This window comes from Phaseolus vulgaris, unplaced genomic scaffold (genome assembly GCF_000499845.2).
Source record: "Phaseolus vulgaris cultivar G19833 unplaced genomic scaffold, P. vulgaris v2.0 scaffold_299, whole genome shotgun sequence".
Classification (NCBI taxonomy): domain Eukaryota; kingdom Viridiplantae; phylum Streptophyta; class Magnoliopsida; order Fabales; family Fabaceae; genus Phaseolus; species Phaseolus vulgaris.
Window position 1 is genome coordinate 11,317 of NW_027174200.1, and position 15,464 is coordinate 26,780.

Consider the following 15,464-nt stretch of genomic DNA (forward strand, 5'->3'; position numbering starts at 1 on the left):
TGGTTGTACCCCGAGAATGCATCCAGGAAACTTAGCACCTTGCAGCCGGATGCACTATCCACCAACGCGTCGATACTGGGCAGTGGGTACGAGTCCTTCGGGCACGCCTTATTTAAGTCCGTGAAGTCCACGCACATCCTCTACTTTCCATTCGCCTTCTTTACTAGGACGACGTTAGCCAGCCACTCTGGGTATTGGATCTCCCTGATGTGGCCAGCACTTAGCAGCTTCTGCGTTTCCTCCCTTACCACCATCTGCCTTTCTTCGTTGAACTTCCTCCTTCTTTGGCGGACGGGGCGGACCGTGGCGTCCATGCTGAGGTGATGACATAGGAAATCAGGGACGATGCGGCATATCCGAGGCAGACCATGCGAAAGCATCCAAGTGGCGTGAAATCACCCCTGCCACCCCCTCCTGTTCTTCCCGGCTCAGCAAACTCCCTAGCTTAAACGTTTTGCCGCCATCTCCCTCTCCACGGCATTAGCCGCCTGTTGATCCCTGTTATCATCCTCGACGGGCGCCGTACGTCGTCAGGGTCTTCTTCCATGGGTGTATCTGCTTCGGGCATCGCCCTCACGGGTATGGCCTCGTTAGGCGTCGACCCAGCGGGCGTCGCCTCAATCATCGTCGTGTCGGCACTTGGCGGACGCTCATACACCATGAACACGCCTCTCTTCGTTTTCAGGCTGTTCTCATAACATTTCCTCGCCTCCTCCTGGTCTAACTTGATGACTATCACCTTGCCACTGAGGTCCGGCAGCTTCATCTTCATATGGCGCGTGGAGGCTACTGCGTTCAGCTTGTTCAACGCCGGTCTGCCCAACAAAATGTTGTAGGCGGAGTTGCTGTTCACGACAAGTACCGATGCTTTCGGTACGCGAGGCTTCTCCATCCGTGAACGTAGTCCTCAACTCCAGGTAGCCTCGGACTTCCACCTGGTTATCCGCAAACCCATACAGGCACCCTGTGTAGGGCCTCAAAAGGTCGGGGGACAACCGTAACTTATTTAATGTCGACCAGAACATGACGTCTGCTGAACTTCCCTGGTCGACAAGAACTCTGTGCACCTTTCTTCCAGCTGTGACAACCGAAATGACCACGGGGTCATTATCATGCGGCACCACGTCTCGAAGGTCCCCTCTCGTGAACACGAGGTCCGATTCCCACGGCTCACCCGAGATCTTTTCTTCGATCGAGTTGACTCCCCTCGCATATTTCTTTCGCTGGGAGGCGGTGGGTCCTCCGCCAGAAAAACTCCAGCTATGGTATGGACCTCGCCGGAGAACCGGCGTCTCGTGTGCTTGTTCTTCCGCTGGCGGCGGCAGGGCGGCGGTCGTGGCGGGTTCCGCGACATAATCCTTCAAAAACCCGGTTCTCACCAGCTCATCTAGCTGGTAACCCAGCGACAGGCAGTTATCAATGTGGTGACCGAAAGCCTCGTGGAACTCACACCAAGAGTCTTTCGAGGCCCCAACACCTTATCAGACTTCGCCGGTCGCCTCAACCTCTCAGCTATATTAGGCATGGCGATCAGGTCCTTCAGTTCCACCACAAAATTGTATCTCGCCGGCCTCGCCCTCTCTCTGGCCGGGCGATCGCCTCCCGCTGGACCCCGGGGCTGGGGCTTTCTGGCCTCGTAGGGGCGTCTCCCCTCTGGTTTCTTCCTTCTCGTCGTGGTCTCGTTGACCCTGGCGGGTTGAGTTTGCGTCGGTCCTCTCGGGCGCGAGGGCACGACACTGGTGCGCTTCACACACACCTCTCCCTCAGAAGCGATATGTTCCACCGCCCGACGTCGTAGTTCAGCGAAAGTCCTAGGGCGGTTGCGGATGATGGATTCGCCAAAAGGGCTGGGGCATACACCTTTCACGAACGCGTACACAATCATGGGCTCCTCTGACGTACCAACCTTTACTACCTGGACCCCGAAGCGGTTGATGTATTCCTTTAGGGTCTCCCCTTGATACTGTTTCACATCAAACAGATCGTAGGAAACCGGCGGCGGGGCCTTGTTTGCTAGGTATTGTTCCCTGAACAATCGTGACAGTTGTCGGAAGGAGGTGATATGGCCGTCCGGGAGGCTGATAAACCAATCCATAGCCATCCCCGTCAGGGTGCTCATAAAGAGCTTGCACTTGGCAGCGTCGGAGCCGCCTACCAGGACCATATGTGTGTGAAATGCAAAGAGATGCGTCTCAGGATCCTCCATCCCGGTGAAGATCACCTTGGGCCCCGCGAACGTGTTTGGGATCACTTCATCCAGAATATCCTGCGTGAAGGGAGTGGAAAACTCCCTTGGCGAGGAGAGGTTCTCCATCTTGTCATGTTCACGTTGCCCCCGATTATTCCGCAAACCCCGGCGCAACGCCTCATTTATACGACGGAGCTCTTCGTTCCTCACATGCGAGGCTTCGAGATCTGCTTGCATGCGTTCCTGTTCCAGCTTCGACTCCGCCATATCATCTTGCAGCCCCCGAATTATCTCTAGGACCTGTTGCATGGACAGTTCCGCTGGGGCCGCGTGTGAGGACCTGTCTTGTGGTGGCCATTTTCACGATCTCCTCAAACCTCCTCCAACGTTACCGTAACTTGATAGGTCTTCTCAAACTTGCGATGGGACTGATGTTATATATCGGCCCCACGGTGGGCGCCAAATGTTCCGTCCGGTTTACCTAGGACGTCTTCGTGCGCGACCTCAACCGTCAGCTAGGGACTCCTTCCCACTTATTACCTGTGGATTCCTGCAAAGAAGGAAAAAAGGGCGCCCTAGCGGCCGTTTGCACTCCGATGCTTAAGTCAGCCAGCAAGAAACACCAAAAACTATGCACCTCCGTATCGGAGCACCGCGTATGGCACTCTAAAGGTGGTAAAAAGGAAACTGTGTCTAGTGTGTATTTCTCCTTCTAGCAAAGATCTTTCCCTAGTCCCTTGTGCGTAACCTCAAGGCTCGAGCAAGCGACTAGAGAGTTTCTGGGAAATTTGCCAAAAGTTCCAACCCCGTTCCCAACATTCTCGGCGCTATTTAAACTACCCTAGCATTTAAAGCGCCTTAAAGCGCTTTTAATCATAAAGCGTAACGCATTTAATTAGCACGTCTAATTAGAAAACGTAGCGCATTTAAGACGTTGAAACGCTTGGGAGCCTTTATAGGACCTTAAACGCTCGAAACAGAAACTGTATTAAATGACTTTAATTACCTGGTACCTGACTAAATGGTGTTTCTATTCTGACCCCATCTGGAGGACGTTTCTTCGCGTGAGTCCTCCTGCTTGGGAGTGCTACTGCGCAAGGGGTGACTTTTTGGGTGCCAACTCATGCCCCCAATCATCTAGTCACTCACTTTGAGAGCGTATCTGCCTTCCTCTCGTACCCTGCGCCTGGCTACCCTGGGCGTGACCCTCCTCTTGAGTCGTATCTGTCCCAAAGGCGTTTCTGGGGCGACAGGGGTACTTCACGAGTCAGGTTGCCCTACGCTGGTGCTACCACTATAGCCTTGAAGCCACCTTTATCTTCTCTTCATCACTACTCCGGATTTATCGGGACTTGAGGCCTTCTCACGGCGTCGCTCCCTCCATGGTCTTTCCTACCCATGGGTATCGGGGAACCACACTGTGATCGCCTTGTCTCAGTGATATTTAATCTTGGCGACGCCCTGGTTGGGCGACGCCTTCACCTAGGCGACGCCCTGCCTTGGCGACGCTTCCTCGTGGCGACGCTGGCACTTGGCGTTTCTTCACCTAGGCGACGCCTTATGTTGACTTTGAGTCCAGATGTTGACTTTGACCTTGACTTTGTCAACGCCCGGATACGGGACGGTACAATTCTTCAGAGCAGTCTAGCACAATTTGAATTTGTTCAATATAAAATTGTGATCAACAGAGGATTATAACAGAATCAGATCAGCTGGATATTATGAGGATGAAGGATACAACTATGCTTAGAAATCAAACAAATTCACTCAACACAAGGTTTTAAGGAGAATGACTCTTTCTCATATTTTAATGAATAGACTGTTTGTTCACAGATCACTTAAAACATCATATACAACAGCCTTGTTTGTGATTAGAGAGCTTTAACAAATAAGGAAGAACAGTTTTTACTTAAACCCAGAATTAACAGATTCAATTCAAAAGAACAGATTTAGTTCTTGACAAAATTAATCAAAACCAGAAATGAGTGCAGGGATGAGAAGAAAAGGCACGCAAGTTTTTATACTGGTTCACTCATACAGAGCTACGTCCAGTCTCACCTTACCCCAAGGTGGAATCCACTAAAAACAGTACCAATCACTTACAAACACAGCAGTTCTTGAACACTACAAGAACAATACAACCAATGCTGAAAAACCCTATTTCAGCACACCTTGCACTCCAAGAAACCCTATCAAGGAGTGACTAACACTAACACCTTTACAAACCAGAATAAAAGAAAGATTACACCTGAAAAGAAGATGCAAGAACTCAAAACCAGTAGTTCAATTTGCTGCAGAACTGCACCAGCACCTTCACCAAGATCAAAGGTTTCCTAGAACAAGCACACTTGAAAATTCCTTTGGAAAACCTTTCAAAAACCTTTCAATCCTTCTTCTCACATAGAAAATGTTTGATCTCTGTCAAAAACGTAATTGCTCAGCATCCTTTCATGTGAGAGAGGCTTTTCTTTATATAGAAAACAGTTTCAAACTTCTTTTCAAAAAACAGTTGAAAAGCTGTTATGAAAACAACAGATTCAGTTTTAAACTTAACAGATTTATTTTGTGAAAACTGCCAACTCAGCTAACTGAAATAACTGTCTGAGTTGTACCTTTGGTGCCCTAACTAACTTTCGAAAAACCTTTCAGCTGACCAAAGAATAAACCTGTTCTTTCACAGAGAAACAGATTAAAAGATAACAAACAGGTCAGCTCAGCTTAACTGAAATAACGAACTAAGCTTTACCTGTGATGCCCTAACAAAATTTTAGAAAAGCCTTTTAACAGAGAAGAAATAAATCGATTCTTTCTCCATAAAACAGATTTATTTTTGTACTGATTTAAATCTTTTAAGAGCACTTTTAAAAGCTTTTCAAAAACCATTTAACCACATCATGTGCTTGATCTAGGCTTGGTTAGGCATCTAGGATAGATCATGTAGCAAAAGGCAACCTCACACAATTACAAGCCTACATACAAGATCATCTAAACCTATTACAAACTTCAAGGCAAACTAGCTATTTTCTACATCAAACACACACAACACTAGGTAGAGAAGAGGCTTCATCCATCTTCAACAAAGTGGAGAAGGAATTACTGGACAAGCAGCTAGCCTCCCAAAACTCCAAGATTGAGGAATTGGAGAAGTCCAACCAGGAACTCATCGACGACATGGCGGGCACATTTGAGGAGGGATTTAAAGAAGCTCTGGCCCAGGCTACGTGCGAAAACCTGGGGATTGACACCTCCAATTGTGACCCTGGCAACCAGATCGTCGATGGGAAGGTGGTGCCCATCGACCTTGGGGAATGAATCCACACTTAATAGATTTCCATCTTGCTTGTAAATTTGTATTTGCAATATTTGAACTTTATCTGTAATTCTGACATCTAACTTCATTTATTTAACTGTCATTCGACTCTTATCTTTTCATTCTCGCTCGCCTTTACCTTCTCGCCTTTATCTGTTTTTGATTTCTTTACTATATCAAAGGTGTAACTGGCGTTTTAACTCCGATGTGTCTCTTCGTCGCTTTGCCTTTAACTCTCTAGGTAGCACGTGACTTTCTTTCTTACTCTTTCTTTCTTACTCTCTCTTTCTGAGTCGTGATGCATACCCTTCTCTCGATTTTTTCGCTTCAAACTTCACTTGGCCTTCGTATCTGCGAGGAATCTTCCTCATGAAGGCGTCGCCTGCCTCGTCGTCGCCCAAAGGCATAGGAGGACTTAACTTCGTGTTTCATCATCACCCTTGTTCTTATTACTCTTCGATCTGCTTTTGTCTTTACAATTTGCAAAAGTTTCAACTTGCTCTTCACTTTCTTGAATCCCAAGGCGCTTACTGCCAAAGGTATTGCTAGCTTTGTCATCACTTAGGATGAGAAAGGGTCTCGTATCTTCTATGGCCTCGACATCGCCCAAGGGCGAGGGAGGGCTTTATCTCTTCCTCTGTGGCCTCGACATCGCTCGAAGGCGAGGAGGGCTTATCTTATCTGTACTGGGTGTCCACGCTCGAGGAGAGACCTGTTGGACGCGAGGTCGTATCGTCCTCAGCGTGTCTAAACACTTGGGACAAAGTCACGCTTCTGGTGCCCACACCCGTGGAGAGGCCTATTATAGCAGCGCCATATCGTCCACGGGGTGTCTAAACACCTAAGCAACTTTGCCCTTACCTCTGCGCGCTTGGTGCCCACGCCTGGGGAGAGGCATGCCCGGGGGTAGTGCCGTTTCGTCCTTAGGGTGTCTGAAAACACCAAGGCAGTCAGTGTTCTTGGCGCCCACGCCGAGGGAGAGGCGCATTGGAAACATCACGTATCGTCCCTGGTGTGTCTAAACACCAAGATGACCATGGATTTTGGTGATTACGCTTAAGGAGAAGGTTTCCCGAAGGATGGCGCTTCTCCTTAGCTGCGTGTATCTGCACCAAGTGACCTAGTTCTCCCCTGCTCCGAAACTTCTTACTGCCTGATGGATGCCCACGCTCGAAGGAAACGCCGCCTGCCACTTCCTTGCGAGGTGTCTAAACATCAGACACCGGGGCTAGCCGTTCTCACCTGAGGACGGGGCGTCCCGAAGGAATCCCTTAACCCCTGCTCAGGGACTAGACGCCCGGATTTTAACTTATACTGAGCGTACCCTTTGACTTGACGCCTGGGGCGTGAGCTTGTGCTCCCGCTACTTGCATTAAATTTCACGCTTGCTCCCCTATCTGGCGATGCCTTCACCTGGCGACGCCTCATCCTGGCGACGCCTACGCCTCATCCTGACGACGCCTACGCCTGGCGACGCCTATGCCTGGCGACGCCTTGATCCTTTGTCTTTTTGTTTCTTAATCTTTGCTCTTACATTGCGTGAGATGGAAAAGTTGAGACAAAGTTTTCTTGAACTTCTTTTTTACTTGGGTGACCTCATTAAAAAACCCCCGAGAGGGAAAAAGAGTGTCCCCTTTACAACTGTGTACTTCATAATTCTTCAACTGAAATAAATTTGAAGTTGGCCGCATTCCAGCTGCGTGGAATGGGGCCCCCTTCTAGAGTTTCTAACTTGTACGAACCATTTCCCTTGGCTTCGGTTATTCTGAAGGGTCCGGTCCACTTGGGGGACAACTTGTTCTCCAACTCATAAGGATGAGCCTTCCGCATGACCAAGTCAGCTACTTGGAACTGCCGCAACTTTACCTTAGAGCTATACTGATGTTCCACTCTCCTCTTCACAGCTTCAGCCTTTATCCTCGCTTCCTCCCTGTCCTCGTCTAACAAGTCTAGATTTAACTTCCTTTCTTCGTTGGATTCTTCTGCCACGATGCTTAGGAAACGTGGAGAACTCTCATGGATCTCTACTGGGATCATGGCGTCTGACCCGTATACTAGGCTGAAAGGCGTCTCCATGGTGGAAGATTGAGGCGTGGTGTGGTAAGCCCACACAATCCTTGGCACTTCTTCTGCCCACGCCCCTTTAGCTTTCTCTAGTCTTCGCTTCAGCTCTATCAGCAAAACTCTATTTGCTGACTCTACCTGCCCATTCGTCTAGGGGTGTTCGAATGATGCGAACACCTGCTTGATTCCCACTTCTGCACACAGCTTCCCCAACTGTTGGCTCGCGAACTGAGTGCCATTATCTGAGATGAGACGTCTTGGCACCCCGAAATGACACACGATGTTCTTCCAAACAAAGTGTTGTACCTTGTGCGCAGTGATCTGTGCCACTGGTTCTGCCTCTATCCACTTCGTGAAGTACTCGATGGCGACTATGAAATACTTCATCTGCCTTATCGCCAGAGGGAAAGGCCCCAGAATATCGATTCCCCATGTGTGGAAGGGCCATTGGCTGTAAATCGATCTCAGTTCCTCTGGAGGTGCCTTATGCCAATTTGCATGCATTTGGCATTGCTTGCATCGCTGGGCGTATCTTACACAATCTTCCCTCACTGATGGCCAATAAAACCCTGCGCGAATCACCTTGATCTTCCCCCCACGTTGCTTCCTTAAATCCCCTCGTGAAGCTCTGACATGATCCTCGTACACTCGTCGCCACTCACACATGTCAGAATTGGGTGCGTGAACCCATGCCTAAATAGCACTCCATCAACGAGAGTGTACCTTGCAGAGTTCTTCTTATCCTCTTTCCCTCTTCAGGCTCTGCTGAGAGAGTCCCATATGCAATGTATCGCCTATAAGGCGTCATCCACGTGTCGCCCTCTTCCAAGGCACATACTTGTACACATTTCTCTCTTTCGGGTGAGGCCGCACAGGTGCTGATGCGGGGTGTCCTCGCCGTATCTTGAATCAAAGAGCGATGGCTCCTTGACTTTCCTCTTGCTGCGCTAATGTGAAGAACGTCCACCCTGTTGTCTGCCACAAACTTTCGCGGCGTTTTGAGCGTCTCTTGGATGACTGTCCTCTGCCTTCCCCCCTTGCCTGAGCTGGCCAGCTTGGCGAGCAGGTCAGCTCTGGCATTTTGCTCCCTTGGGACATGCACCAACTCAAAAGCGGCCAAAGCTCCTTTCAATACTTGGACATTCTTCAGATATGCTGCCATCTGTGGATCCTTTGCCTGATACTCCCCAGTCACTTGCCCTGTGACCAACTGTGAATCACTCTTCGCCAAGAGGCTTTGGGCGCCCATCTCCTTGACCAAGAGCATTCCAGCAATCAGCGCCTCGTACTCAACTTGGTTATTGCTTGCTTTGAAGGCGAAGCGTAAGGCTTGCTCGATCAACACCCCGTTAGGCCCCTCCAAGATCACTCCCCTATTGATTGGAGGACCCATCCAATGAGAGCATCCATTGTGATCCTAACTCCACCTCTTGAGGGCCTCCTCCTGGTGAGAGCTCTGCCACGAAATCTGCGTAGACTTGCCCTTTGATGGACCCCCTGGGTTCATACTGGATATCAAACTCTGACAGCTCCATTGCCCAGTGAACCATCCTTCCAGCTACATCTGGCTTTTGAAACACTTTCTGAATAGGAAGGTTTGTCATCACCACTACTGTGAAACTGTGAAAATAGTGGCGGAGCCTCCTGGCGGAGAACACTACTGCCAATGCCGCCTTCTCCAGCGACTGGTATCTCGACTCTGGGCCTTGCAAAGCCTTGCTTACAGAGTAGATGAGCCTCTGCATTTGATCCTGCTCCTGGACCAACACATAACTGATAGCCCACTCAATCACAGTGAAGTACAAACGAAGGGGGATGCCCACCTGTGGTTTGCAAAGCACAGGTGGCATCGCCAAGTACTCCTTCAACTTGAGGAATGCTGCTTCACACTCATCTGTCCATGCAAAACGGCTATTCCTCTTGAGGCACTGAAAGTAGGGGTGCCCCTTCTCACCTCCAGCAAATACGAACCTTGACAAAGCTGCCATCCGCCCAGTCAGCTGCTGCACTTCTTTCACTGACGTTGGGCTCCTCAAGGCGATGATGGCTGCGCACTTATCAGGATTCACCTCTATTCCCCTCTTAGTGAGCATAAATCCCAAGAACTTTCCCGCCTCGACGCCAAAACGCATTTCTCCGGGTTTAACTTGAGGCGGTATTTGGCTATTGTGGCGAACAGCTCTTCCAGGTCAGCTGGGTGTCGCCCTCTTTCCTGAGAGGTCATCACCATGTTATCAACATAGGCGTGCATGTTCCTTCCCAGCATGGGTGCAAGGACCTTGTCCATTAGTCTCTGGTAAGTGGCGCCTGCGTTCTTCAGCCCAAATGGCATCACCTTGTAACAGTAACTGGACGTCTCTGTCATGAACGTCGTTTTGCTCTCGTCCCTTGGATGCATTTTTATCTGATTGTACCCCGAAAATGCGTCTAAGAAACTCAGCATCTTGCACCCTGAGGCGCTATCCACCAATGCGTCGATGCTAGGTAAGAGGTACGAATCTTTAGGGCACGCCTTGTTTAAGTCCGTGAAGTCGACGCACATTCTCCACTCTCCGTTCGCCTTCTTCACCATGACGACGTTGGCCAGCCACTCAGGGTATTGTATCTCCCTGATGTGTCCAACACTTAGCAATTTCTGCGTTTCTTCTTTCACGACGAGGCACCTCTCTTCGTTGAACTTCCTCATTCTCTGTCGTACAGGGTGAACCTTGGCGTCCATGGTGAGATGGTGGCACAAAAAATCTGGGTCGATGCTTGGCATGTCTGAGGCGGTCCATGCAAACGCATCTAAATGGCGCGAGATCACCGCAGCCACTTCGTCTTGTTCTTCTTGGCTTAACAAACGCCCCAGCTTGAATATCTTGCCACCAATCTGCCTCTCTACCACGTTGTCCACTGGTTGGGGTCGCCTATCCCGCACGCTTTCTGCACGAGACTCATTTCTGTGATCTTCTTCTATAGGCGTCGCCCTATCGGGTGCTTCGAGCGTCGCCTCCTCTGACGCTTCTTCCATGGGCGAGGCCTCTTCATGTGCTTCTTCTAAGGGCGCATCTTCCTTGGGCGACGCCTCCGCGTGTGAGGCCTCAACAGGCGTCGACTCCGCGGGCGTCGCCTCTTCCAAGGGCTCTACCTCCATTGGCGTATCCGAAACGGGTGATCGTTCAAGCACCATGAACACGCCTCTCTTTGTCTTCAAGCTATTTTCATAGCATTTCCGGGCCTCCTCTTGATCAGATTTGATCACAATTACCTTGCCACTAAGATCTGGCAGCTTCATCTTCATGTGGCGCGTGGAGGCCACTGCTCTTATCCTATTCAGTGCTGGTCTTCCCAACAAGATGTTGTAGGCTGAATTGGCATTCATGACTAGATACCGGATGCTTTCGGTACGCGACGCCGTTCCATCAGTAAACGTTGTCCTCAGCTCCAGGTAGCCACACACCTCAACTTGGTCCCCTGTGAACTCGTACAAGCATCCAATGTAGGGCCTTAGAAAGTCAGGGGACAACTGCAACTTATTGAACGTCGACCAAAACATGACATCTGCAGAATTGCCCTGGTCGACGAGAACCCTATGCACCTTTCTCCTAGCCGTGACAACCGAAATGACCACGGGGTCATTGTCATGTGGACAACATCTCGTAGGTCAGCCTTTATGAACACAAGGTCTGACTCCCATTGATTGTCCGATCCCTCCTCAGCAACTGAGTTCACTGACCTCACATACCTCTTGTGCTGAGAGGCAGTGGGTCCTCCTCCAGAAAAGCCACCAGAGATGGTGTGCACTTCTCCATGGATTGGTATTTCATGCGCCTGATCCTCCTCTGGCACTGCTAGGGCTATGGTCATAGCAGGCCCAGCAAGATAATCCTTGAGAACGCCATTCTTCACGAGCTCATCCAGCAGATGTCCCAGCGCCAAGAAGTTATTGATATGGTGCCCAAACGCCTCGTGGAACTCCCACCATGAGTCTTTACGAGGCCCCAACACCTTGTCAGACTTCACTGGTGGCCTCAACCTGTCAGCTATGATGGGCACAACAATAAGATCCTTCAGCTCCATCATGAAATTGTGCCTTAACGGCCTATTTCTACTCCTCACCTGCCTGTCCCCCTTGCCTGAGGCCTCCTTGCCTCGTATGGGCGTTTCCTGTCTTGGTTCTTTCTCCCTGTTGCGGCCTCATGGACCCTAGCGGGTTGTGCACGCGACTGCGTTCTTGGGCGTGCGAGTGCGACACTTGTGCGTTTCTCACACACCTCACCTTTAGAGGCGATGTGTTCCACCGCGCGACGCCTTATCTTAGCAAAGGTCTTGGGGCGGTTTCGTATGATCGACTCACAGAAGGGCCCAGGGCACATTCCTTTCATGAACGCGTAGACGATCATAGGCTCCTCTGTGGTGCCAACCTTCACCACCTGCGCTCCAAAGCGATTGATGTATTCCTTGAGGGTCTCCCCTTGGTACTGCTTTACATCGAACAGGTCCTACGAGACCGGTGGTGGAGCCCTGTTTACTAGATACTACTTGTACCGTCCCGTCCCCGGGCGTTGAGCAAAGGTCAAAGTCAACACATGGTGGAACACCTCCAGGGACCCATGGAAGAAAGTCAACAGGTTGACCGCTCGAGTCATCGCCTCGCTGAGGCATCGCCTAAGTGAGGCGTCGACCAAGAGAGGCGTCGCCCAAGAAAGGCATCGCCCAAGAGAGGCATCGCCAAGCAAGGGTACCGCCAGGTTAAAGCATCGCCAAGCCAAGACATCGCAAGGAGGCTTTGGGCCTCGACAGTTCAGAACAGCAGCAAGGAGAAAAGAAAGGTGGCTTCAAGGCCATAAGTTCTAGTACCAGTAGGGGGTAAACCTGACTCGTGAAGTATCCACGCCACTGCTGGGAGACCCTGGGACAGATACGACCATGAAAGAGCCACGACCAGGGGAGAACCACATGCATGATACGAGAGAAAGGTAGATACACCCCCAGGGCGAGTGACTAGTGACTGGGGCGCATGAGTTGGCACTCAAAAAGTCAACCCATGTGACAGAAGCACTTCGCAGAAAAGAGGGCTCACACGATGGAAAAACCCTAAGTTGGGTGGCGGCGCTGTAGGACCCTCTGCACAGAATAAACAATCAAGTCAAAAGGGTACGTGGCAATACCCACGTGCTCATTAAAAGTTTCAGGGAAAGTTTGCCAAGGTACGCGTTAATTCAGTTAAGATTCGAATGTTCCAAGGAATGTTTTGATACGCCTTCAATGCGCTTTAACGCGCTTTAAAAATTAGAGGTGTATAAAAAGGGACCTTGGGGCATTTGAAGAGGACCGAGTTTTAGCCTAATACACAGAGATACAAAGAGAAAACCCTAGTTGTCTTCGCGGCACACTCACAGTGAGCACAAGGTAATTAGGGCAACACAGTTCTAGTCACACAGTTTCAGTCATTTAGTGCAGTTTTTTTGATGTTTCTCGCTAGCTGACTTGATCGTCGGAGTGCAAACGGCCGCGAGGGCGGCCTTTTGTTCACTTCTCTTTTCAGGTGTCTTAGAACGGAGCAAACGGATGTGCCCTAGCTCGCAAGGACAATCCATGCGCAAAGACGATCCCGATCAACCGGCCAGAACACTACTCCCTGAACAGCTGTGAGAGCTGTGCGAAGGAGTGATAGGGCCATTTGGAAGACTAATGAACCAGTCCATGGCCATCCTAGTCAAAGTGCTCATGAAGAGCTTGCACTTTACGGCGTCAGAGCCGGCTTACCACATCATTTGCGTGTGGAACGCAGTGAGATGCGCTTCAGGGTCCTCCATCCCTATGAAGTCACCTTGGCCCCACGAATGTGTTGGGGATCATCGTCTCCAGAATCGGCTACGAGAGCGGCGTAGAGAACTCCCTTGGTGGGTGGAACCCTCGAGCTCATCTCCATCGTGTAGCCCTGTGTGGTTGCGCCACCCGCGGCGCAAACTCCTCATTCATGCGACATAGTCCTCATTTCTCGCCTGAGACGCCGCGAGATCCGCCTGCATGCGCTCTTGCTCAGCCTTCGCGCTGCCATTGCTTCTTGCAATCCCTGCATCATACCATGACCTACTGCATGGTCATCTCTTCGCTCTCTGCGCGTGTCGAACCTTGCCTTGTGGACCTCATCATCTGCGGTTTCTTGAAGAACTTTGAACTTTGACGATGATTCTTGAAATTCTCCGGTGAAAAACCGAACGAAAATGCAAACTAACGGTAGAAACTCAGGAAAACCGGGAAACGAACTTATGATTTAGTACTTACTTGCCCTGTGTTCTTCTGACTTGATCGCTATTCTACGTGGAGGGCCTTACAGCGCTGTAACCCAACTTAGGGATAATCCATCGTGTAAGTCCTCCTTTCTCGAAGAGCATCTGGCGCAAGGGGTGACTTTCTGGGTGCCAACTCATCCGCGCCAACCTCTAGTCACTCGCCCTGAGAGTGTATCTACCTTCCTCTCCTACCATGCACATGGTTCGCCCTTGGGCGTGCCCTCTCATGGGTCGTATCTGTCCCAGGGGTACTAGAACTATGGCCTTGAAGCCACCTGTCTCTTACTGCTCTGAGGTACTGAGGCCTCTCGTGATGTCGCCCCTCCACGGGTCTTTCCTACCCGTGGGTATCGGTGTGACACTGTCGATGCCCTTATTCTGGCGACGCCTCATCCTTGCGACGCCTCATCTTGGCGACGCCTTATCTTGGCGGCGCCTTAACTTGGCGACGCCTACACCTAGCGACGCCTTAAGCGGTCAACCTGTTGACTTTCCTCCCTGGATGGGTCCCACCATATGTTTGACTTTGACTTTGACTTTGACTTTGGTCAACGCCCGGGGACGGACGGTACAAAATCAAATATTTTTATATAAAAAATGAACAATAGCATGTATGAATAAATAAAAAAATTAAACATACTAAAATTATAAAACAATGCATAAAGATATGTTATAAGAGGATTCATCCTAAAAGGCGAATAACTTGAATTTAATTATTTGGCATGTTAACCTCGCTTCAAAATCAATTTTATCATTTTCTTTGAAATCATTAACCTACAAAAATTGTTCCATTCCGCTCCAAAAAATTTTGTTGATTTAATTGACACATTTTCCTTTACTATTATATATAAAATAATATATATATATATATTAAAATTATATATATATATATAATGTGTGTCTAATTGTAAATAAAAAAATACAAATATATAAGAAATAATCATTAGCATATGCAAATAAATAAATAAAACTAAACATACTTGTACCGACCCGTCCTCGGGCGTTGACCAAAGTCAAACATACGATGAGACCCACCAAGGGGGTTCCAAGGAGGAATGTTAATGTTGACCGGCTTGGGAGTCGCCAGGTATGGGCGTCGTCAACTTTGGGTGTCAGCAGGCTTAGGCATCGCCCACCTCAAAGGCGTTACCCGTTATCCCGAGAGCGTGCGTTGGGCCAGATGGTGCCACCCCCCGATACCCACGGTAGGGAAGACCGTGGAGGGGGCAACATCACGAGAGGCCTCAGTACCCATGCACTCGTGAAGTACCATCAGCATGGGGTAGGACGTGGCGGTCCACGCCACCTTTGGAGAATCGCTGGGACAGATACGACCCGGGAGAGGGCCACGTCCCAGGGGTACTCTACGTGCATGGTGCGAGAGGAAGGCTGAATACTCCAGGGCGAGTGACTAAGGGCTGGGGCGCATGAGTTGGCACCAGGTAGTCACCCCTGCGCCGGATGCACTTCGAAGAGGGAAGACTTACGCGCTAGGATTTCCTTAAGTTAGGTTACAGCGTCGTAAGGCCTTCCACGTGGAGTTGCGCTTAAGTCATGAGTGATACGTGGCAGTAGCACTGAAACCCAAGGTATATAAGCTTTTTTGAAAGTCTAGAAAGGA

General features: G+C 49.9%; 1 protein-coding gene across 1 annotated transcript; it reads right to left on the bottom strand.

Moving 5' to 3' along the window:
- Positions 1–7,148: 7,148 nt before the first annotated feature.
- On the bottom strand, positions 7,149–7,535 carry LOC137817614 (uncharacterized). The gene has a single exon (XM_068620890.1). The coding sequence runs from the start codon at positions 7,533–7,535 to the stop codon at positions 7,149–7,151; it is 387 nt and encodes a 128-aa protein (XP_068476991.1).
- Between the last annotated feature and the right edge of the window lie 7,929 nt (positions 7,536–15,464).

Coding starts and splice junctions, on each gene's coding strand:
- LOC137817614 (XM_068620890.1), bottom strand. CDS start 7,535: ATGATCCCAGTAGAGATCCATGAGAGTTCTCCACGTTTCCTAAGCATC.